Raw genomic sequence first — 22,901 nt, forward strand, 5'->3', positions numbered from 1 at the left:
ACCGTTATGTGCAAGTCATATGCCATTTTAAATTTTTTTTTCCTCCACTTTTGACCTCACTTCAAACAAATAAAGTTAATATGTTTGTTTCTGGTGAGTCATGAAGCCTGTATTTTCTTCGGTCTCCCCATTTCTTGGTTAAAGACATTTTTTTTTTTTTTTTTTTTTGAATTAGTTGATTAGTTTCATGCCGTTCGGTTTATGAAATATTGCCCATTTTCCAATATTGGTGTTGGAATTTCTTCGTTTGTTGATTCAAATTAACATATAATTAGGACCGAGGTGATCAAATGGCCTTACTACGTATATAAAGCACAATGGTCGGAACATTTATCTAGTGATAATTGATTTACATTTCATGAAATGTCAATGTAGCTCTTTTTTTTCTTTTTTCTTTTTTCTTTTTTTTTTTTTTTCAAAATGTCTCTGTAGAACAATGGTCATTTGTTAGGGCATATTTGGGTTTACGATTTCAAAATGTGCTATTTAAAAAATAGTGATTTTAAAAATGAAGTTACACATCTTCTGTAAAATTGCAGTTTGACATTTTAAATCGCACTTTAACCATCTAAAATTATGCATTTTTAAAAAATGAGTGCATAGCTTGTAATTTGAAAATATGTATTTTTATATGTTTTCAAATCTCAATACCAAACACGCACTAAATCATGTTGGTAGAATTATATACTCTTCAAAAACAAAAATTCTAAATAATCCATTTATAAATAATACATCAGATCCAAAGCTTTCTAGGACGACTTTAAAGTTTAAACGTGTAACCATTGTTTAAACATTCTGTACTTCCAAAGCTTTGAAAACACAGCTGCTTGATTAGCTTGTTCTCTTCAACATTTAAAAGTAAATAATATTTTTTTAAAACTGTTCTCTTACAAAAAATTATAATTCCATTTCTACTTGAATATCACATTAATTATTATTTTTATTATTATTCAAATAAAAATTTCACAACAAAACTCAATATATTGATTCAAGTTTCAACCTTCATTATCTTCTCCAAACTTTGAGATTTATTTCGAATCAATTATGCTTATAAATTGATTAATATTTTGAAAAGCCATAGACAATTATAATTAATTTTCAAAGAAAATTCTTTTTGAATGGTTCATTTACTATACATCACTTCAAAGGAAGGAGGAGATGCTCCTTCGGCGATTTTTCTGGTCAATAGACCACTACTACATCTCACCCCCATTGAAGGATGATGAATGCTTTTAGTGAATAGGTGTGAATTTCCTTATAATTGATTCCTTGAGTCTATGAGTCTAAGACGTTTCATTATCTCAACCACCATTATTAATATTGGTGGTCCATTTATATCGAGAAAACTTTTTTAGCCTTTAATTTCTGGCGTCTTGTTTGGGTCGGGATATCAGGTGTCGGGAAGAGGACTTTTCTTGTGCCTATTTTATACGCCAGGAAATTAGAATTTTCTGAATGGGCCTAGTTCAAGAAAATGAATCCACACAGCCTCAACCAGTCAAATCCCCATATTGAAGAATGATAAATTTCAAAACAAATGTCTAAACAAAGTTATCTTATCTTATCTAAAGAAGTTCAACACTGTTAAAAACACTACATATAGTTTCATTTATTTATATATTGGTTAACATGCTTAAAAATGTTTCTTAATTGGTTTTAATTTTTATATAACCCATAGGGGTTGGCAGATTAACCAATTTTCAATTACTGACCGCCTACCGAATTTGACCGAAGCGATATTAACCGCAACCGATAGTTTTCGGTCGGTAATCGGTACTTAAAAATTTGGGTCAAAATTCACTTTACCCCCTAAAATTTCAGGAGTTTTTCAATTCGAACCCCAATGTTTAAAAATTGGCAATGTGCTCCCTAATGTTTCAAAAAAATTCAATTCAGAAATTCTGTTACTAATTTCCGTCTAATTTGATATAAATCTATGAAATTACGTAAATACCCTTAAGGCTTTTTTTAAAAAAAAATTTCGTCCAATTAGACGGAAATTAGTAACAGAGGGTCTAAATTGAAAATTTTTGAAACATGAGGGAATAGATTGCCAATTTTTAAACATTAGGGTTCGAATTGAAAAACCCTTAAACTTCAGGGGTAAAGTGAATCTAACTCTAAAAAATTTATATCGATTAACTTATCGGTTAAAAATTCTGCTTACTCTTTAATCTTTATTAATTGATCACCCTTTATATAGGGGACTACAAAACTACATCGAATCAAAATAAAAGACTTGGAGATAAACACTGACTCTAACTTAAAGATAAACTCCTATCCCTATTATGAGATAAACTATATTAGAGATATGTTGCCATAAAAACACTGTAACTTAATGCTAAAGACTCAAACTCTTAAAGAAAATAGATAATTGTCAACATGACGTATCCACATAATGTATATTATGTATTATCATAACAGTGATCAAAACCAGTCCACCAAGAGAGACAAAGAGCCTCTGAAAAACTCTCGAAGAAAGAAGAGAGGTTTTCTTTCTCGAGAGGGGTACTGAAATAAATATTGTCTGTTGGTCACTTGAATATCCATTATTGGGAAATAGAAGTTCTTAACTCATGAACGTTTTAACATGCAAGTATAATCTTAAGTTAAATTCTGTTAGTACTAGCAGACTTTGTCTTTATTAATGTATCTATAGCTATTTTAAAATAGAAGAAAAAAAAAACCAAGAAAAGATTGAAAAGTTTTTAGAGTATCACAAAAATTTGAAGTCCACAAGATATTTGTGTATGTCAATATTAAAAACGATTATAAATTAATTTATTGAGGACTTAGGCCAAGGAGTTTATGGAACACTATTTAAAAGAAAATCATTTCAATAAAATTCATGTTACAATGAAGATCCTAAACTCTATAAGGGAAGCTACAAGGGAAATAGTAAGAATTCATAAATGAAGTGGAAACAATGGATAGGATCCACCATGTTAATGTGTGTTATGTTTTAGATATTGGCTCATTTTGGTAATCAAAATATGGATTGTAAACTTTTTATCACCCAAGTATTTTGATGTAAAAAGTTAGGCTTAAAATTTAAGTTTTTGAACTACCGCGCGTAAAAACAATCATCAGATATATATATCATCGTGACATGGTGTGTGATAATAGAACTTCTACAGCCTACCCAAGATGACCTCATAAAACATCCTAACGCTGGTTGTAAAGAGAAACTTTCATAGCCAACTCGATAGTACCATCAAAAGGATTGTCAAGAGAACATCCTAACACTACCCGTAGAAGATAAATTCTAGTGCCCACTTGAGAGCATTGTCAACAAGTTCTCTTAACGATGCTCTATTTTCATGGCTTTTTATGAAGAAACCCTAGAGTCGTCCTGACAGTACATTTACATGTCCTGACACCATGAGATTTCTTACACAATGCTGAAGCATTTTTCATGTGAAAACCATTAGGGTTTTCTATCATTGCTCTTCATAAGGATGATGATAGTCTATTGTAGACTAAGTCTAAGCCCCTAGAACATTTTGTAAAGCTATTTAGCTTCACCTTTGTTGTGTGCCAAGAGAGCTTTCGTTGCTTTATCTCTCTTGGAGTTTTGCTTCAAACCACAAAACTTCATTATATCTTTCAACTGTTTAAGTGTACTAGTGGGTCGATAAGGAAGTCATGTATAGAAGATTGACCAATGATGAGCTAGAGCTGCTGAGGAGGCAAGGAGGTAAGCAAGGAGTTTGTCTACATGCAGAAGTCTTATTAGATTACAAGGGTTTGTAAATTTTACATGCATGTACTTTGAATTTCCTATAGTGACTGATTTCTTAGGTTTGATTGCCTTTGAGAGGGTTTTCATTTCGTCATCAAAAATTTGGTGTTGATTGTTTGGGTCATTATCCTTGTACTATGCCTTTGTTTAATTTTCTGCAGCAGTGTATTTGATCTTATTCTTGCATTATTGCTTGTGTGGTGCATTGGGGTTGGAATCTAATCCCCTTTCAACTATTATCAGAGCGAGGTTCACTCCTTTTGGAGTAACCTTTCAAGTGTGTTTTACCCATGTTATGACACAATCTCAATCTTCCCTATTTTGATGGGAATAGTTATGCAAATGTTATGACACAATCTCAATCTTCCCTATTTTGATGAGAATAGTTATGCATATTGGAAGATGCGTATGAGGGCTTCTCAAGTCCTTAGATGAGAATGCGTGGGCTGTTGTTATGATGGGATGAAAATGTCCCGAAAGGCCTTGGCTGAAGGGTCCAACCAATTTTTTTTAATATTTTTTTATAAAATATTGGAAGTGTCATCTTCTGACTAAATATGACGTTGCAGCAGATCAAGTTAAAAATTTAACAGAAGGTAGATTGAAGTATCAATTTAATATCAATTCTAACATGAAGAAATAAATTAATTACTTTTTAACCTTATGGAGTGATTTGATAAAAGTTCATACCTCTAGAACATTTTTCCCTTAAATTATAAAATAAATAATTCATGCTAGCAAGTAAAATTAAAATGATCTGTTATGAAAAATTTAACCTACATCCTGAGGAGTAATAGCAGGGTTGTACATTCGGACTGCACTACAACTGGTTCTGGTTGTTCCATGGTCGGCCTGTTTTAGTGCAGCTAGCTGCCAACAATGATAACAATCCTTCTCTTATTATGAATAACAACTCATCTTTAATCTCGAGCAACTGCAAGTTCTTAGATAAAAAGGCTCAAAAGAATATACAAAATCCTGGAAAATTAAAAGGAAAAAAGAAAATCAAAATCTTCGTGAGGCAATGAACCATAAAAATTGTTGTTGCCGTCTGTTTCTCATTACATTGTGTCCTTTCAATCACCAACTCAGAACCATCTCTTTCATTGTTGACTTTCAAAAGTCTTCCTTCTTTTTACTGAGAAACACCGAAAGGGCTTTCACTGTTAGTTTTGTAGCATCCTCTGCATTATGTGCTTCCAGAGACCTCCCTCCAACCAACCTCTTGTAGATTTTATTTCAACATTCCAGGGCCAGAGATGTGCCTGTACTGGGTCATAGTCCCAGCAGGCTTTGGTGGCTGCATCAGCATCGAAATGGTTGGAAAAGACTTGGGCCAAATATTTCTGGACGAGGTAAACATATGCCTAGCAGAATCCTCATTTCTGGATATTTGGGTTTCCCAAGGAGGTTTCAGATTGGAGGAGTTGCTTATCTGCTTAGTCATGCTCAACCCTGAGCTAGCACTATTGGGGGATTTTCCAGGAGAGGAACCAGCAATCTGAGCTAATGGTTTCATTCGGTCAAGCCACCACAAAATCCAGTTACCAAGATTCCGACCAACTTCTATATCCCTCTCTTGAATGTTCCGGTGAACCTTTAGTGCTACATCAAATATAGCATGTGTTCGTCTGCGAAAGGATGGAGTGCAAAACAAATTTTGGAGTCCTGCTTCTTTTTTTGGTTAAGTATAAAACAAAAGGTCCTGCTTGTCATTACAAGTGAAATAAATACTTTTCAAAAATAAAAATAATACCAATAGCCGTAGTTCAAAACTAGTAATAAATACATAAACACTTATGCCAGTATGAATTGGCCAATGGACATCATCGTTTAAGGTTTTCGAAGAGAGTTTTAGTTTAGTGACTCCCTGGATATCCAAAAATTGCTCACCCTGACAATTTTTTTGTGCAGTGGAATTAATATAGATGGTATCATAATTTTATCAGCATACCACAATCATGCTCGTGATTAAAAAAAAAAGGTACTTGAATACTTTTCCAGAAGACAAAGAAAAAATAAATCTCCCAAATCAAGGCAATAATAATGGATATAGCTTTCTAATATAACTCATAGCATGAAAGAGATTGATGAAAGTAAGGTACATTTAAATTCAAGGACTTGTCTTCTGAGCAACCCCATAAAGTAAATTCTTTACTTACTACCAACATTTTTTATTTATAAATAACTCAATATCATTAGAAAGTGTAGAAGAGCTGTGACAATAACTCGAAAATAGTAATTTGGACTTTTAAGGGAAATTGGGAGTTTATCGATGGGTAGGTAATTTAGGGTTTCTATTTTAGGGATTTTAGGCTTTGAAAGGGGATAAGAAGAAGACAGATAACCTAGTCATTGCACTTAGGCCCTTTTTGTTTCGGCATAAAATATTTTTTGGAAAAAAGGTTTTTCCTATTTTGAAGTGTTTGGTGCAACGTAAAATATTAATTAACTTGAAAATGTTTTTTAAGTTGGTCAAGAAAAATAAGATTCATGAGGCATAAAATGTTTTGCGCTTTTCATCTGCGTAAATTAATTTCCACCACTTTCACACACCCTCTTGTAGGCAATTGTGACAAGGGCCTTAACACAATTGTATATTCAAATTGCAAGCAATATGGGTAGGCAATTGTACTAGATCTCAATCCCACTCCAAAAGACATTTTATTCTAACACATTATCTTCCTCCGTAGCTCCTCTTTGTCCGCTCTCTCTTCCACACAACTCTTCAGATTATATGAAAATATAAGAAATATTTGGCAATTTTCCATACGAGCCAAAGTCGAAATGTTTTTCAAACTATTTTCAAGGTTGCAAACAAACAACAGAAAATAACAACTTTTTCCAAAAATTATTTTCAGTTGAAAATATTTTATTCCAAAACAAACGGGGATTTAGTTTTCATAAGCATCATTCTTGAGGTTTCCTCAACATCACACCATAAAAAAGGGTCAAGTCACAAACCTCAAGAGCATAATTGCTGCAAAACTCTCATAAAAGTTCTCCCTTGAATTGAAAGCATTACGTCATATATCTAAGGAAAACTAAACCGAACCCGAAAAAAACTTGGGCTCTATGGGCTTTTGACTAATAAGCCTGAGCTAGCTAACAATTAGAAACCTAAAATAAAAAAAATAAAAAAACTCAACAAGATATGAAACCCATAGTATAACCCAATGTACAAAAACTACAACCCATTTTAGAAAGGGAAATGCTAGATACTATAATTTTATCCAACATTCATCCAACAAGGCTGATATAGCACTCACAACTTACCATTGAATTAATCATTGTTAATTTTTTAAAAAAAAATAAAAAATAAATAAATAATCAAATGTTTGATTTAGAGTGTCACGTCAACATTGTTGGACAGTTGTAGGGTAAAATATAATATCTAACATTACTCTTTCAAAAATATAAAAATCACAAAAATATCCTAGACTCCTAAAATCAAATAAAACCAATAACTTAAAATAAAACCATATCCTTGCTGCCTTCATTTGAGATCAAACGAGGCTAACGAGCAACAGAATTGGTAAGTCAAGACTGTCAAGTCACTAATGCAAAGACACAGCTTTTTACAAGGATGAGTGATTGTGATTTTCCAAAATTTGTAGCTCCAGAAGAGAACACTTGAGGTAATTTGCATAGATATAGGAATTAAAAAGATGGAATTTTATTATATGTGTCCTATACCTTGACATCTTGCAGTAGTGGTTGGTGTAAAAGGGTTTTCCCAAAATAGATTCCCAAATTGGAGCCTGACATCATGTTAAAAGTGTATGAGCAGCTGGCATACTGATGGGATTCATTAAATAGACTTTGTATGAGACCAATAAAAATGTCCTTAATCCTCCATTTAATGGTTTGACATCAGCAAATTACAGACATAACTTAAGATCACGGTCGTCTTAGGACATAGATAAACCTAACTGCGATTTCTCTATAAGCAATCATATGCTATCTGTTCTAGCTCTAGATCGAGGATTTCTAATTGTCAATTTTGGATGTGCAAGTGGATCAACCAGTCTAACATTGATCCTTCATTGGGTGACACTTCTGTGAAATGAGTTGTCATTGTTGAATGGGAGATATATTCACAATTCTGAGCAACTAACTTCACTGCATATGTTTTTCCAGTCTTAAAGAGTGGAATTATTGTGATATGTGTAGTTGTACTAAGTCAGGTATGGAGACCTGGGGCTTTCTACAGATAGAAACATGTGGCCTTTATCACTAATTATCCAAATGACATTAGAGCAAAGGTCATGAGTTAATTTTTTTTAAAAAAAAAAAACAAAAGTTAATCTTTTTTTTTTTTCTTATTATTACTAAACAATTTTTTTTAAAAAAAAAAAACTGTTCTCTCACAAAAAAAAAAAAAAAAAAAAAAGAATAAAGAATTAATTCATTTTTTACTTGTATATCACATTAATTATTATTCAAATAAAAATTTCACAACAAAACTCTTTACCAAACAGCCTTTTAATTTCTGTTTGAGATTTATTTCGAATCAATTATGCTTACGAATTGATTAACATATTGAAATGCCATACACAATTATAATTTTCGAAGAAAATTCTTGTTGAATGGTACATTTATTAAACATCACTTCAAAGGAAGGAGGAGGTGCTCCTTCGGTGCTGATTTTTCTGGTCAATAGAGCACGACCACAAGGTCTACACCCCCATGGAAGGAAGGATGCTTTTAGTTAATAGGTGTGAATATCCTGATAATTGATTACTTGACCATGAGGCTAAGACGTTTCCATTACGCTCTACATTATCTCAACCTCCAGGACCTTTTTCTTCAACGAAATAGCAGGTGAAACTTCTCACACCATTTATTTTGCAAACGTCGGACTAGAGCCACAGTAAAAAACAAAACCATCTTCCAGTCGTTTTTTTAACGGCAAAAAATATTTTACTTAAATGAAAAAAAAAAAAAAAAAAAAAAAAAAAAAAAACTTTTTTTTGACCTTTAATTCGTGACGTTTCGTTTAGGTCAGGATACCGATAAAAAAGAGGACTTTCCTTACGCATATTTTATACGCCAAGAAAACTTCATGGCATTAGAATTTAACGCGTTATTCTTGTTTCCCATTATTTTACCCACATGTGATCTAATCTGAAATCTGAATGTAGACTCAACGAATTTACTGAATTGTTCCAACATATTAATGGGGTCTGGTTCAAGAAAATGAGTCCACACAGCCTCAACCAGTCAAATCCCCATATTGAAGAATGATACATTTCAATGAAGTATATCACTATATATTATAGCCTACTCTCAATGAAGTATATTTAGTCGTATACTTTGTGAGCTTTATAAGAAAAATTCTTAAAAATTTACCTAAAACAGACTCCCTTGGATATCAAGTTCTTTAAACCGATTTAGGGTAGCACTTTTGCTTTTATTGACATTATTTTAATATAATATATTTTTTTTCAACATTTATTTGAAACAATATTTAAATGATTTCTCTTTCTTCTCTCTTTTTCCCATCATCTAGTTTAAAGAGTATTTGAATACTATAAGAGAAGAAATTGTATTGTTTATTTGAACAGAAAAATAAAAAAGTAATTTTATTCTCTACATTTAAGAAAAATTTAAGAGAAGTGCTGTAAGTTCTTGCCCAACCCACAGGACACACATTATTACACCGAACATCTATTCTACACTTACGTACAGCACACATATATAATTTCTTCCATAATGAAAAGGAATTTTTTAAACTAATTATGATTTACACCTCAAGTTGTTAAACACTCAATTATCAAAACAATTTTCACAGTAATCAAAACCAAAATCCAAGAAAGTAGGTAAAACAATTAACACAAACATTTTGATAATGAAGTAAAAATATTTTGAAGAACTCTTCTTTTTTTGATAAGTCTTTTTTTTTTTTTTAAGAACTCTTTAAAAATAAAATCAATATAAGGGTCAACTAACCTCAAAGACATCTCCTAAAGACGTATGTTATCGATTGTTCTAATTCATAAAAATTTTATAACTCCGAAGACCCAATCTTAAAAACCTAATAACTATTGTGGATGGGCCAAGTGAGTGGCCCAATCCAATAGGTTATTGACTCAAAGAACAAGATTGAGGCTGCCTTAAATGACTGTTTGAACGGGCAAGCTTAGGAACTGCTAGAAAAACCTAGTGCATCAACAACTCTTGAGAACCACAGCAAGTGGAGTGTTGAAGCTCGCTGAACCAAAATTGCCGTATGGAACACCACCGTGGCATCCAGTGAAGTAGGTATTTGGAGAAGTATGTTTGGTGGACACCATGGCCTTGTTTGTTAAACATAGCTTTTTCACCGCACTGTCTACAGGAAAAAAAAAAAAATTTAAAAAAAAAATATAAAAAAGCCTCTCAAACAAACAACTGTTTTTTAAAGAGTCTCATGATGTTCAAAATGTGCTAAAGTTGCCCATCAAACTACCAAAGTGTGTGAAAATGCTACATCTTTTTTTATATTCCTGTCATACCCTTATTCTTTTAAAAACTAAAACAAAAAAAATAATAATAAAATTAATAAATTAATTTTTTTTTTTTTTTTTAAAAAAAAAAAGGAAGAAAAAAGGAAAGGGGTGGCTGCCAATTGAGCCAACCACAAGGTTTGATTTTGCATTTATCCATATTTTGTATACTGCACGAGTGATTTGTAATTTAAGCCAATTATATAGTGACTAATTTTTTATTCATCCCAAAAAAAAATATTTTGTATTTATTTGCCCCTTGTTTTTTTTTTTTTTTTTTCCCTTCTTTTCCTTAAAATATATATATATATATATAGTTTAGTTTATTTTTTCTTTTATTAAATTTTTATTTAGTTTTTAAAAGAATAGGGGTATTATATGAATATAATAATAATAATAATAAAAAAGATGTGGCCTTTTTGACACACTTTGGTAGGTTGATAGGTTACTTTAGTACCTTTTGAATATTATGGGGCTCTATCGCAAACGGCTTTTAGTTTGAGGGGTTTTTTTTTTTTTATATTTTGCCCATAAAAAAATAATAGTGATTGGTAGAGAAAAGTAAAAAAATGGTATTGAAAAGTAGAAAAATTTTGTTTTGTTGAGATTTTTTTTATTTGAATAGTATGAAAAAATAAATGATGTGATATAAAAAGTGAATGATGTGATATAAAAATTAAAAATGTTTTGATGTTAATTTTTTTTTGAAAAAATGAGATGAATAGTGTTTAGTGGAATGATGGTGTTTAGTGGCGTTTGTTATATGAGTCTCTAATATAATTTGTAAGTCTCCATCAACAAAAAGAGGGTACCACCAATACAGAACCAAATACGAATTGAAGAGCAAGCCGTTGATCTGACTCGTGGCCAAAAAAGGAGTAATTGAGATGTGCTTGCATGCGTTGGTGTGGATAGAAGGAACATGATTCTCTCCAGTTCATTTGAACTGAAGTGTATCCAATTAATTATGTTATAGTAGTATTTTTGTCTTTTCATTTTTTGAAAATACAAAAATACCCTTTCAATATAACTAATTGGATATTATCCAGTTCATTAGAGGATCCTAATTCGGATAGGGGTGTAAAAGCTGGCAATTATTATTTTGCAAAACGTAGGACTATGGCCACACTAAATAAAACACATTCCAAGCGTTTCTGTAACGGCAGGAAGCACGAATTAAATGCAAAAAAAAAAAAAAAAATCTTGATCTTTAGGTTATAGCTTCTCGTTTGGGTCGGAATACCCAATGTCAAAAAGAAGAAGAAAAAAAAAAAGCATCTTACAGGCATTTTTTAAACGGCAAGAAGCACGAAAAAAAAAAAAAAAAAACTATCTTGACCATTAATTTCCATGAACCACCACTTTCCTTGTGACGAGTCAGATACGGCTATGTCCGGCAACAATCTCCTCTTCTTTTATATATATATATATTAAAAAAAAGTTAATTTATTTTGTTAAATGAAGGCCTAGGACACACTACGAAACAAACAATGCAAATGCACCTTCCAGGCGTTTTTTTAACCGCAGGAAGCAGGAATTAAATGCCGATAAAACTATCTTGGCCTTCAATTCTTCTCGTCTGCTTGTTTGGGTCGAGGGATACCAGGTGTCGGGTAGAGGAATTTTCTTTTGCATATTTTATACGCTAGGAATTTAGAATTTATTAACGATTGAAAAGAACTTTCTTGGCATGCCACTGTCACATAATTAATTTGAGAACTACAAGTCAAATTCGATCTTGTTTCCCATTTTTCTACCCACATTATCTACTCGGGAATCTTAATGTCGACCCAACGAAGTTTTTGAATTGTTGTACACGATGTTGACAGTGAATGGCAAAATTCAAGTTTCCAATAGGATACAAGTCAATTACGTGTGCATTGGGGGGGTTGGAAGATGCCCCAAGTGGCCTTTCAATTATTATTGTTTTTATTATTCAATATGGCCCTTTCAATTATTATCAGAGTGTGGTTCACTCCGTAATTCTCCCTTTTCCTCCTTTTCCACACTGAATAAAAAAAAAAAAAAAATTTAAAAAAAAGAAGTGAGGTTAACTTCTTTTGGACTAACTTATTGGGTGTGTTTTTGACCCTTGTTGTCACGGCACAATCTCAATCTATAACTATGTATTTTGATAAGAATAATTATGCATACTGAAAAGCGTGTATGATATGAGGGCTTCTCTTAAGTATATCATACGCAATTTTCGCATAATTAAGTGCTTGAATGAGAATGTGTGAGTTGTTGTTGTGACCGGATGAAAATGTCCCGAAAAGGCCTTGTCTGAATAGTCTAAGGAGTTGTTTTTTTATTTTTTATTTTTTATTAAAAATGTCATCTTCTCATTGAGTACGACGTTGCACCAGCATTAAAAATTTAATGAAAAATGGATGTAAATAACCAATTGATATCGATTATAACCTTAAGGAGTAAATTAACAACGTTTTAACCTTACAGATTTGATAGCAATTCTAAATTTAAGGAGTAAATTGATAACTTTTTAACCTTATGGAGCAACTTTATAAACCATACCACATACACCACTAGAGCATTTTTTTTCCTGAGCATAAAATAAAGAATTCATGCTAGCAAGTAAAATTAAAATGATCGGCCGGGCTGGTTTGCCAACAATGATAACTAATTAGGAAACAAAATTCATCAGAAAATAACTTCCACGCCAGCAGATTAATGAACAATTTTTCCACAGAGCTACAATTTTTTTGAACATACAGGGGCTGATTAGTTTCCTTCATGAACCATACTTTGCTTGACAAATGTGGGATGCACACACAGATCCTGTGTTAGTGTGTCAGGTGAGTCATGAATCATGTATTTTCTTCAATCTCCCCTTTGGTTTTTGAAATATTGCCCATTTTCCAACATTGGTGTCGCTGATCACCAGACTCCAGTGTTGGAATTTCTTCCTTTTGTTGAATCAAACATATTGGATAACTGATAATTAGGACCAAGGTGATCAAATGACCTTGCTATGTATATAAAGCATAATGGTCGGAACATTTAGGGTTCATTTGGTTTTCGACTTTAAAATGTACTATTTACAAAATAGCAATTTTAAAAAGTGCGATTTTAAAATACGGGTTTTAAAAACTCAATTAAGCATTTGATAGCATCTTAGTTTGGCTTTTTAAATTACAGTTTAGTTTTTTAAATCGTAAGTTTTTTTTAAAAAAACTATAATTTTGCTTTGATCATTTCAAATAGAAGTTCCAAACTTCCTTATAATTCCCTTCACTTTCAACATATGCTCTGATAAATATCTAAACATGAAATTTTGATCTACCATCCGATTAGTTTCATTCATGAACCATATTCTACTTGACAAATGTGGCATGCACACACAAATCCTTGTTGACATTCTGTGTCAGTTTGTCATAGTGTGCAGGTGAGTCATGAAGCCTGTATTTTCTTCAATCTCCTCATTTCTTTGTAAAATAATTTTTTCAAAAAGATTCTTAGATATCCGATTGAGCACTTTCCTTGAATCATCAACAAATTTATTCGCCACACACGCAAGCATTAAAGCAACCCCACTAGAGTAACCCAAGAATGCAATTGTTGCCCAAGGGACAACGATTCTAACTTCACCCAAGCTGATAAAAGTGCACTTAGAGTAAACCAAGATGGCACCTAACTCCTAAGCACTCAAAATCGTATCCAAATGCAAATCTATTGCCTTTCTTAGGTACCCCAATTGCATGAACTAAGTTCTCATCAAAGTCCAAGTAACCTCATTCTTTTTTCGGTGTTTTCTCAAACATCTTATATGCTAAAATTTAAATATTGTCACAAGCATATTAATCAATGCACACCCAAAACATATATCACACCCAAAGCATTCTAGGGTGACGTTAAACATTTAACCAATATTGTTTAAACATTCTGTACTTCCAAAACTTTGAAAACACAGCTGCTCGATTAGCTTGTTCTCTTCAACGTTTAAAACAAAAACTTACGAAGTGTGATATGCCAAATTTACAAAGCATGGGATGACTAATGGAGAACGAAGAATCGCACCATACCTTCTCAAACTGAAACAGAATTCATTGGTTAAATTTGAGAAAATAGACTTCAAAGAAACGAAATGATGTAATAAGGCAAATTATCTTAAATCAAAGGAACTGATCTTATTTACTACACAGAAACATCGAGCATCTTTGTGCTATCAAATATAGATGAGAACACTAATTGCCCCCATTTAATGGGAATGTAATTGAGGAGACTCATATCAATTAATTTGCATTTGAGAGTGAGTTGTTTGACTTGATTCTTCTGATTGAATTGATGAGCAAGTTTCATTTGAATCCTCTCCAGCATCCCTCATGGGGCTCTCTATTGATGATAAGAAAGGTTTGGAAGGCATTTGTAAGCTTTCAACTTCTCCTTCAAGCATTTCTATGACTCTATTCATTGAAGGGCGATCACTAGGCTTCATCTGTATACACCATAAGGCAACCATGATCATCTTCTTAGCTATTTTCTTTTCCTCTTCGGTAACATCTTCCATTTCTATGTCTTTTCCATCATGCAATTGGTTATAAACCCAAGTAGGAAAATAAATTTGGCTTGAATGGTCTGCAAGTGCATTTAAGTTCCTTCTTCTACCCGTCATTTCCATCAATAACATTCCAAAACTATAAACATCAGCTCTGTATGAAATGCCTCCAAGGTTTTTGTAGAACAATTCAGGAGCCATGTATCCTAACGTCCCTCTTGCAGCAGTCAAAGAGACAATGCTATCATTTACTGAATATAGCTTTGCCAAGCCAAAGTCAGACACCTTGGGAGCCAAATTCTCATCAAGAAGAATGTTGTGAGGCTTGATATCAAAGTGCAAAATCTGCATGGCACATCCTTGATGTAGATATTCAATTCCACGAGCCACTCCTAGAGCTATATCATACATTTTGTCATAGCTTAGGAGGGTACTTACTTCTGAGGAAAATATGTATTTATTCAAAGAGCCATTAGGCATGAACTCATATACTAGAGCTCGCTTTGATCTTTCAACACAAAAACCAACGAGTTGAACTATATTAACATGGTGAATCCGTCCAATGGTTGTAACTTCATTGATAAAATCTTGTCCATTAGCTTTGGACTTACCCAACATCTTTATAGCTACAAGTCGGCCACTTCGAAGTGTTCCTTTAAATACAGTGCCATAGCCTCCTTCGCCTAATTTGTCTTTGAAATTTTTGGTCATCTTCCTAATTTCGAAGTAAGAGTACCTTACTGGCATGAGGTTATTGTGGCTTTGCAAGAATTCTTCAACAACATCGTACATAGATAAATGCCTTCTACGCCATTTGTATATCAAAAACGCAATCACACATGGACCCAACAATACAGCTTTTGCTCCAAGGTATAGTCCTATGAAAGAACATCGTCAAAATAAATTATGAGAAAACAAACATGTAGATGACCCAGTACTGTGAGCATCTTATTTATTACAACGCAACCCCCTTTCTAAATCCTTGTAATTAATCACAATTTTTGTTTTTTTTTTTTTTTTCTTTACGTGAATAATATTTTCATCTTGCCTGCATTTTAAAAGATTTCATGCTTCACAGTCGAAGGAATTATCTGCTAATTAAAAAGGAAAAAATAAAAATAAAGAAGATTAAATGAGAGATATAAGGTTCTTACCGACATAGGAGATCATGAGTATCGTTGGGACTGCAAGAAATATGAAAAATATAAATTACTTATTCAATCAAGAAAGTGACTTAAATAATTTGAAAAGTTTAGGGTCTAGTAAAATCCCACTTAATATGGCATCCACGACGTCATCTGGGTAAATCCCACTTAATATGTCGTCTGCATTGGCAAAGAAACAATAACATCAGCATTTGAAAACTTGGAATTAAAAATATGCATTTTTATTTTAGTTGGAAATATAGTTACAATGTATAACTAATTGTCTTTTTTCTTGTAAATGCCACTAATATTGATCTTGTTGGCACGTTGAAACTATTTTCATGCTTCACAATAAGAAATGATCTGCTAAAAGAAAACAAATGAGAGATATAGGATATTCTTACAGCCGATCTGCGGTACTGCCAGCAGTATGTTGAGAAGAGCTCCAGCAACTAAAAAATAAAAAATAAAAAGGTAAATTTTAATAATTAATTGAAAGGTGAATTAAATAATTTCAAAAGTCTCTGGGCTGCATAATCTACCCATTTTATATGATTATTATTCATCTTCCCAATAAAAAAAAAATTAAAAATATTGGGAGTCAATATTTTTATTAATTAATTGAAAAAGGTGGATTAAATAATTTCAAAAGTCCCTGGGCTGCATAAACAACTTTTGTCTTGGGATACGCTTAACAAGAAACATAATCTACCCATTTTATGTGATTATTATTCATCTTCCCAATATAAAATTTGGGTTGTTACATTAATTACTCCTCTACTAGTGTCATCATCGGGCACAACTCATTCAGTTCCATGTCACTGCTCCAGTCTGTATTATCCTTCAAACAATTTTTTGAGAAAGAAGCCTTACCTTTTCCAAATATCTCGGATAGTTTGTTTTTATCCGATGAACCTGCTCCACAGAGAAAGAATAACATCAACGTTAGCAAGCTTGAAAAAAAAAAAAAAAAAAAAAAATTATTAATGTAAACAAAAAGATATAAGCTGGCCATTATGTGATCATAACCCAGTAAGCAATATCACATTGTTATGGTACAGGGGACAGAGGTCTGGTGCAATTCCTACGATATTACACCGTGCAATAAATTATATTTGGATGGTCTATTTTCAAATAAATGCTCCAAATCAAACAAGAAATTTAAGATTTAAGATTTTTTTTTTTAAAATGATGGTTCAGCTCATGTGGGGGAGGTCGCCATCACCCTAGTAGCTAAAAGGGTCCTTCTCGGTGGCCGAATCACTAGTGAAAAGTTTGGCCACCAAACATCCCAAATAATACTGACACTTTTTCTATTTTAGCTTCGACGTCATGATTTGGAGCGTTCATTTAAAATGAACGGTCATGACTCATGCAATACCTATGTATTGTATGGGATCTCAATCAACTAAGATGTTTTGTCTCAAAAGCCATTATAAGTTCAATAATGGTTGGGATAATGTTGTTGATCAAATATGGCATATATAAGAGGGGAAAGAAACGTGCACAAGGAAAATAATGGTGAAAATATAAGATATTTCACTACTCTTTATACTAGATTTTCGAATCAGTATTTTAAGTAGCCACTTAAAACAAAACACGATACATCAATTAAAATATGGCACATTCGCTTGTGTGAAACTGAAAAATGTGTTTGTTTGTCAGATTCTGTACGCACCAAGTCTTAGACTACGCCGGTCGCACTGAACGCGGAAATTCCCGTCATCGAGGTAGCAAAAGTCATCTCCAGTGAAGTTATCACACAAAACTTGGACCCATGAAAGCTGAAAACCATAGGCCACTTGATGGTAAAGGTCTGAACAGTTAGTTGGGTACGCTCCTTGCCTCGCTGTCAGAAACATTTGCTCTATTTGGCAAGAGTCCCCCAAAGCCCATAGAGGCATATTGCGTGAAGATGAAACATATCGATAGCTCTTGGAATGGAATAGAGAAGAGTTGGTAGAATTCACTCCATTACTCAAGCAACTAGACCTATCCAAATACTTTTCTTTTTTTATTTGATAAGTAGACGTATCCAAATACTCATAAGAAATCATTGGCTTTTCGCACTTCATCCAAACCACACCCATTACTCCCATAGTCGCATCGTACAAAAGATTCCCTACCCCTATCTGCTGGTCCCGACGACTATTACAACGGACATATATGTTATCTGGATAAGATAGGGTATATGGATCCCCTGAACTGAAATTGTAGTTGTTTAGTAAATAGCGAGGGATGGAGGAGAAATTGTACTTCTGAATACCTGGGTCTACAACTCGAATTGTGTAGGTACTGTAATTGATTTCCTGTACATAGTATTTTCCAGCATATAAGTATAACACTGTTTGATTATTTTCACAAGACAGATTATACCTTTGATCTCCGCAGATTGGTGGATCACCTTTCAACCGAAACGGATAGCTTATATTCTGGATATTGCCGCAGGAAGAAGGAGGGCATGAGTGATGATAACTATCGTTGCCACTGCAAGCTTCATGGACTAGGACAATAACAACAATTAGGACCGTGAATACAGCACGGAAGAGCATTCCTCTTGCCATGGAGGGAGAGAGAGAGAGGGGCTAGTTTGAAAAAGATTTCCTGTAAGCCAGCTTTAGAAAATTTGTGTCCTTTGCGATTACAGTGGGAGTGGGAGGGAAAGAAATAATTGCCCTTCTGAATAAAGAAATAATTGCAGCCATACTTTTTTACTTTAGCAATTCTTTGAGTGGTCACTGTAGCTGATGGGAAGAGCTAGCCCAGTCTTCACGTGAAGATGCTGGCTTTTCTATGTTTTTTCTTTTCAAAAACAGAACGCCAACGTCCACTTTTCTGGCTTTTTATTTATTTATTTCTTTCCTTTTCTTTTCTGCACTGCACGAGAGCTGCTGCATCGTTTGGCAACGGCCAACAGCCGCTAATTATTCATAAAAAAAAATCCTCTGCACACAACATGAAAACTGGCGCTACTGTACTAAGCTTCTCTTTTTCCATCAGCTACAGTAACCGTCCAAAAAACCTCCTTTATTTCGGTTGTCCCCAGAGTTAAATTGATGGGCTTGAATTCCACCGCGACCATTAATTCAAATTCCTTTTTTCATCTTGTGAGGATATATCCAACCAAAGAAAAAAAAAATCATTTAGGTTATGTTTGGCAAGAGACAATAAGACCCATGACCCAAAACTCGACAAAAAAATTTACTTTTTTTTTCTTAAAATTAACTTCAACATTTTTATTTTTTACATTAAATTAATTATATTTTACTATATTCAAATTAAAAAATCATTACAAAGCAAAATTTTTTTATTTTTTCTACAGGACATTCTTACTTATTAACTCATATCAATCAAATTTGTTACCATATATTTCACTTCCAAAGTTCATTCCATTGCCAAACATAGCCTTGGGAAGCTGACTGTTCTTGGGTTCATACAGTCACCAACATAAGTCCAAGTCCAAGAGAAGTTCATCCGAAATTTACTGGAGAAAGCCTAGCTATATATCTCTGAGAAGCATTCCAGAGCAGAGAGATTGGATATTTTGCTTAGAAATGGATTTCTCATACTTCTTGTTGTTTGTGGCTTTCATCATAGACCTTGGAGAATGCCAAAGTAATGGGTGTGCTGAATTGCCGTGTGGAGCTCATGGCCCAGTCATCCGATTTCCCTTCCGGGTTAACAGTCAGCCAGAGCACTGTGGGTATCCTGGGTTTCATCTCTCCTGCACTGATACAAACGATACAGTGGTTGAGCTGCCGAATTCAGTCAAGCTTTTTGTCAAACGGATTAACTACAAATCTCAGGTACTTCAATTATATGATCCAGCTCATTGTATTCCAAAGCAGCTTAGGAGACTCAATTTATCTTCCTCGCCTTTCCAATTCGAAGAAGATTTCCCGTATTACAGCCTTCCAGACTTTGCCTTCTTCAATTGTTCCCCAAGAAAAGTAAAATTCGAGTTTATCCGTTGTCTTAGTAGCCCAAACCACCAGGTTTATGCCTTTAATGAACGTGATGACCTCATGGACTTACCCCTATCATCTTGTACAAAGATGTATACTCTTCCATCAATTCCAAATACTACAGTACTCGGTGACGATGAGAAAAATCTTGAACTGCAATGGTCCAGACCAGTATGTGGACACTGTGAAGCAAAAGGCAAGAAATGCAGATTGAAGAAACATAGCACTGAATTAGAAACCGAATGCTTCCTCGAAGGTATTGTCTTCTCTCCAATTTCCACCTTTGTACTCAATTTCTTCATGTACAGTTTTCAAGCCAACGTGCATTCATTTCCACGCAAAAATAAAATAACTCGGGGAAAATCACTGCACAGTACCTTTAGCCCTCTTAGACGCCTGCAACTTGACCTCAAGGGGTCTAAATTCAATATAACTCGGCTATTAGCAAGAAAATTTTAGCGAAAAATATTTATTTTTTTGGAAATATAGAATGAGAAGCTAATTATGTTAAATCTTTAACAGGTGCATTATCAAAGTTAGCGATCACTGGTGAGTTGTCTTGGCCATTCAAAATTGTTTTTTATTGAGGAGATGTAAACTATTGACTCACACATGTTTATTACGCAGGTATCACCTTAGGTTCATTACTATTACTACTAGCTATCTTTGCTCTCTACCGGTTATATACTTATGATAAAGTAGAAAAAGAACATCAAGCAAAGATCAACAAGTTTTTGGAAGACTACAGAAATTTCAAACCCACAAGATACTCCTATGTCGACATTAAAAGGATTACAAGTCAATTTTCTGAAAAGTTAGGTGAAGGAGCCTATGGAATAGTATTCAAAGGAAAGCTTTCTCATGAAATTTACGTTGCAGTGAAGATCCTCAACACTTCTAAGGGAAATGGGGAAGAATTTATAAACGAAGTAAGAACAATGGGTACAATCCATCATGTGAATGTAGTTCGTTTGATTGGCTTCTGTGCTGATGGATTTAGACGAGCTCTTGTTTATGAGTTCTTGCCAAATGATTCACTAGAGAAGTTCATATCTTCAACGGCCGCCAAGAACCCCATCCTTAATCTGGATAAGCTGCAAGATATTTCTCTTGGCGTAGCTAAAGGAATTGAATATCTTCATCAAGGATGTGACCAACGAATCCTCCATTTTGATATCAAACCTCACAATGTTTTGTTAGACCAAAACTTCAATCCAAAAATTTCTGATTTTGGTCTTGTCAAGTTGTGTGCAAAGGATCAAAGTGCAGTGTCTATGACCACGGCCAGGGGGACCATGGGTTACATTGCACCTGAAGTGTTCTCTAAAAATTTTGGAAATGTGTCTTCTAAAGCTGATGTTTATAGCTTTGGAATATTGTTACTTGAAATAGTCGGAGGGAGGAAAAATGTTGACGTTACTGTTGAAAATGGTAGCCAAATCTATTTTCCAGAATGGATCTACAATGTCTTGGAACAAAAAGAAGATATACGAATCTTTGTTGAGGATGATGAAGACGCTAAAATTGCAAAGAAGCTTGCAACTGTAGGACTCTGGTGCATCCAATGGCATCCAATGGATCGTCCTTCCATAAAAGATGTTGTTAAAATGCTGGAAGGAGATGGAGATAAATTAATTATGCCTCCTAATCCCTTTGCTTCTGCTGGCCATGTAAAAAATAATGCAAATATACTAACAAAACGTCAAAACCAGGAGTTAGAGGTTATCCCAGAATCAGAATAATTGTTTGTATTCTTGGTGTATATGATAATAATATTTTGCAATGATCTTGTACTCTTAAAACTTATTCATCTTGTCAATGTAAGGACTTCAAGTGTTTTCTTTTATCAAACCTTAAAACATTTAAAAATAGATGTTGAAAAACTATAATCAATCGTGAACCTAAATAAATGATTAATTCATTTGAGGCCTAGGGTCAAACCACGTAATCACGTTAAGAATTTCTATAACTTCTTACTTTTGCTTCATATAAATTGATATGTGAGAAATTTCATACAAATTAGCTTTTAAGACATGAATCTTTTGCATGTGATCATGTTTTTTTAGCAGTTTAAAAGAATTTGAAAAGTGGTATTTACTGATATTTACTGACATATCATTATAGTTGACACATAATCATATTTATTTGACTTTTTTACTATTGTCATTCAATTATGATGATGTAACAGTGAATATCAATCATTGATTTTTATTTTTACAAGTATCTTGTTGAGCTAAAAGTTAATTTTCACTACCACATCATTATAGTTGTTTGACAATCGTATGAAAGTGTACTAAATAATATTAATCTAGTTAATATCTGTAAATTAATATCCTGATAATTGAGTACTTGACCTATATATGACCATGCGGTTAACACGTTTCCACTATCGTCTACATTATCTTAACCATCATTATTATTGATTCTGGTCCACCACTTCGTTCGGGGAACTTTTTCTTCAACAAACTAAAAAAAAAAAAGAAAAAAAAAGAAGTCCTTTTTGTAGAGTCAAATTGGTAACAAAATTTTTGTCGGTCTAGCTTATATGGTCTGCAAGAAATTAATTAGTCGTAGGCCCACCAAATTGCCGGATATTTGTTTCACTTTATCTTTTCATAAACTTTTTAGCTCCCGTGGCATTTACTCATGTTGACACCAAGTCAATGGTCATCCATTAGGACAGCGTGATGATGGAAAGGGATACTTGTGGAGTTGTGAATATATTGAAAAGCCATGGTAAATTATAATTTTCAAAGAAAATTCGTATGGAAGAATGGTTTGTTTATTGTCCACCACTTAAAAGGAAGGAGGAGGGGCATCTTCGGTGCTGATTTTTCTACAACCCGGCCCATGAAAGGATCGACGATGGATGCTTTTAGTTAACAGGTGTGTGTGAATATCATGATAATTGATTACTTGACCATGCGGTCAACACGTTTCCAGGTCTACATTATCTTAACCATCAATATATTATTGAACTTTGTCTTTAATAAACTAGCAAAGCATACTTTTTACACCATTTATTTTGCTAAAAGTAGGCCTAGGCCC

The 22,901-nt window shown here is 33.5% G+C and overlaps 2 protein-coding genes and 1 pseudogene across 2 annotated transcripts; 1 reads left to right on the plus strand and 2 right to left on the minus strand.

The window, feature by feature from the left end:
- Positions 1-4,908: 4,908 nt before the first annotated feature.
- Positions 4,909-9,705, minus strand: LOC148587014 (uncharacterized; annotated as a pseudogene).
- Positions 9,706-14,341: 4,636 nt separating this feature from the next.
- LOC132174653 (uncharacterized) lies at positions 14,342-18,635 on the minus strand. Its single transcript, XM_088514125.1, has 6 exons — positions 17,567-18,635; positions 16,762-16,803; positions 16,293-16,340; positions 16,018-16,068; positions 15,898-15,927; positions 14,342-15,621 (listed from the first exon to the last, which is right to left on the minus strand). Exons 1-6 carry the CDS (start codon positions 18,450-18,452, stop codon positions 14,477-14,479), a joined length of 2,202 nt encoding a protein of 733 aa, XP_088370251.1. The 5' UTR covers positions 18,453-18,635; the 3' UTR covers positions 14,342-14,476.
- Positions 18,636-19,383: 748 nt separating this feature from the next.
- Positions 19,384-21,613, plus strand: LOC148587015 (rust resistance kinase Lr10-like). Its single transcript, XM_088514126.1, has 3 exons — positions 19,384-20,109; positions 20,376-20,402; positions 20,481-21,613. The coding sequence occupies exons 1-3, from the start codon at positions 19,443-19,445 to the stop codon at positions 21,593-21,595; spliced, it is 1,809 nt and encodes a 602-aa protein (XP_088370252.1). The 5' UTR covers positions 19,384-19,442; the 3' UTR covers positions 21,596-21,613.
- The last annotated feature ends 1,288 nt before the right edge of the window (positions 21,614-22,901 follow it).

Source organism: Corylus avellana, chromosome 3 (assembly GCF_965113065.1).
Source record: "Corylus avellana chromosome 3, dhCorAvel1.hap1.2, whole genome shotgun sequence".
In the NCBI taxonomy this organism is placed as follows: domain Eukaryota; kingdom Viridiplantae; phylum Streptophyta; class Magnoliopsida; order Fagales; family Betulaceae; genus Corylus; species Corylus avellana.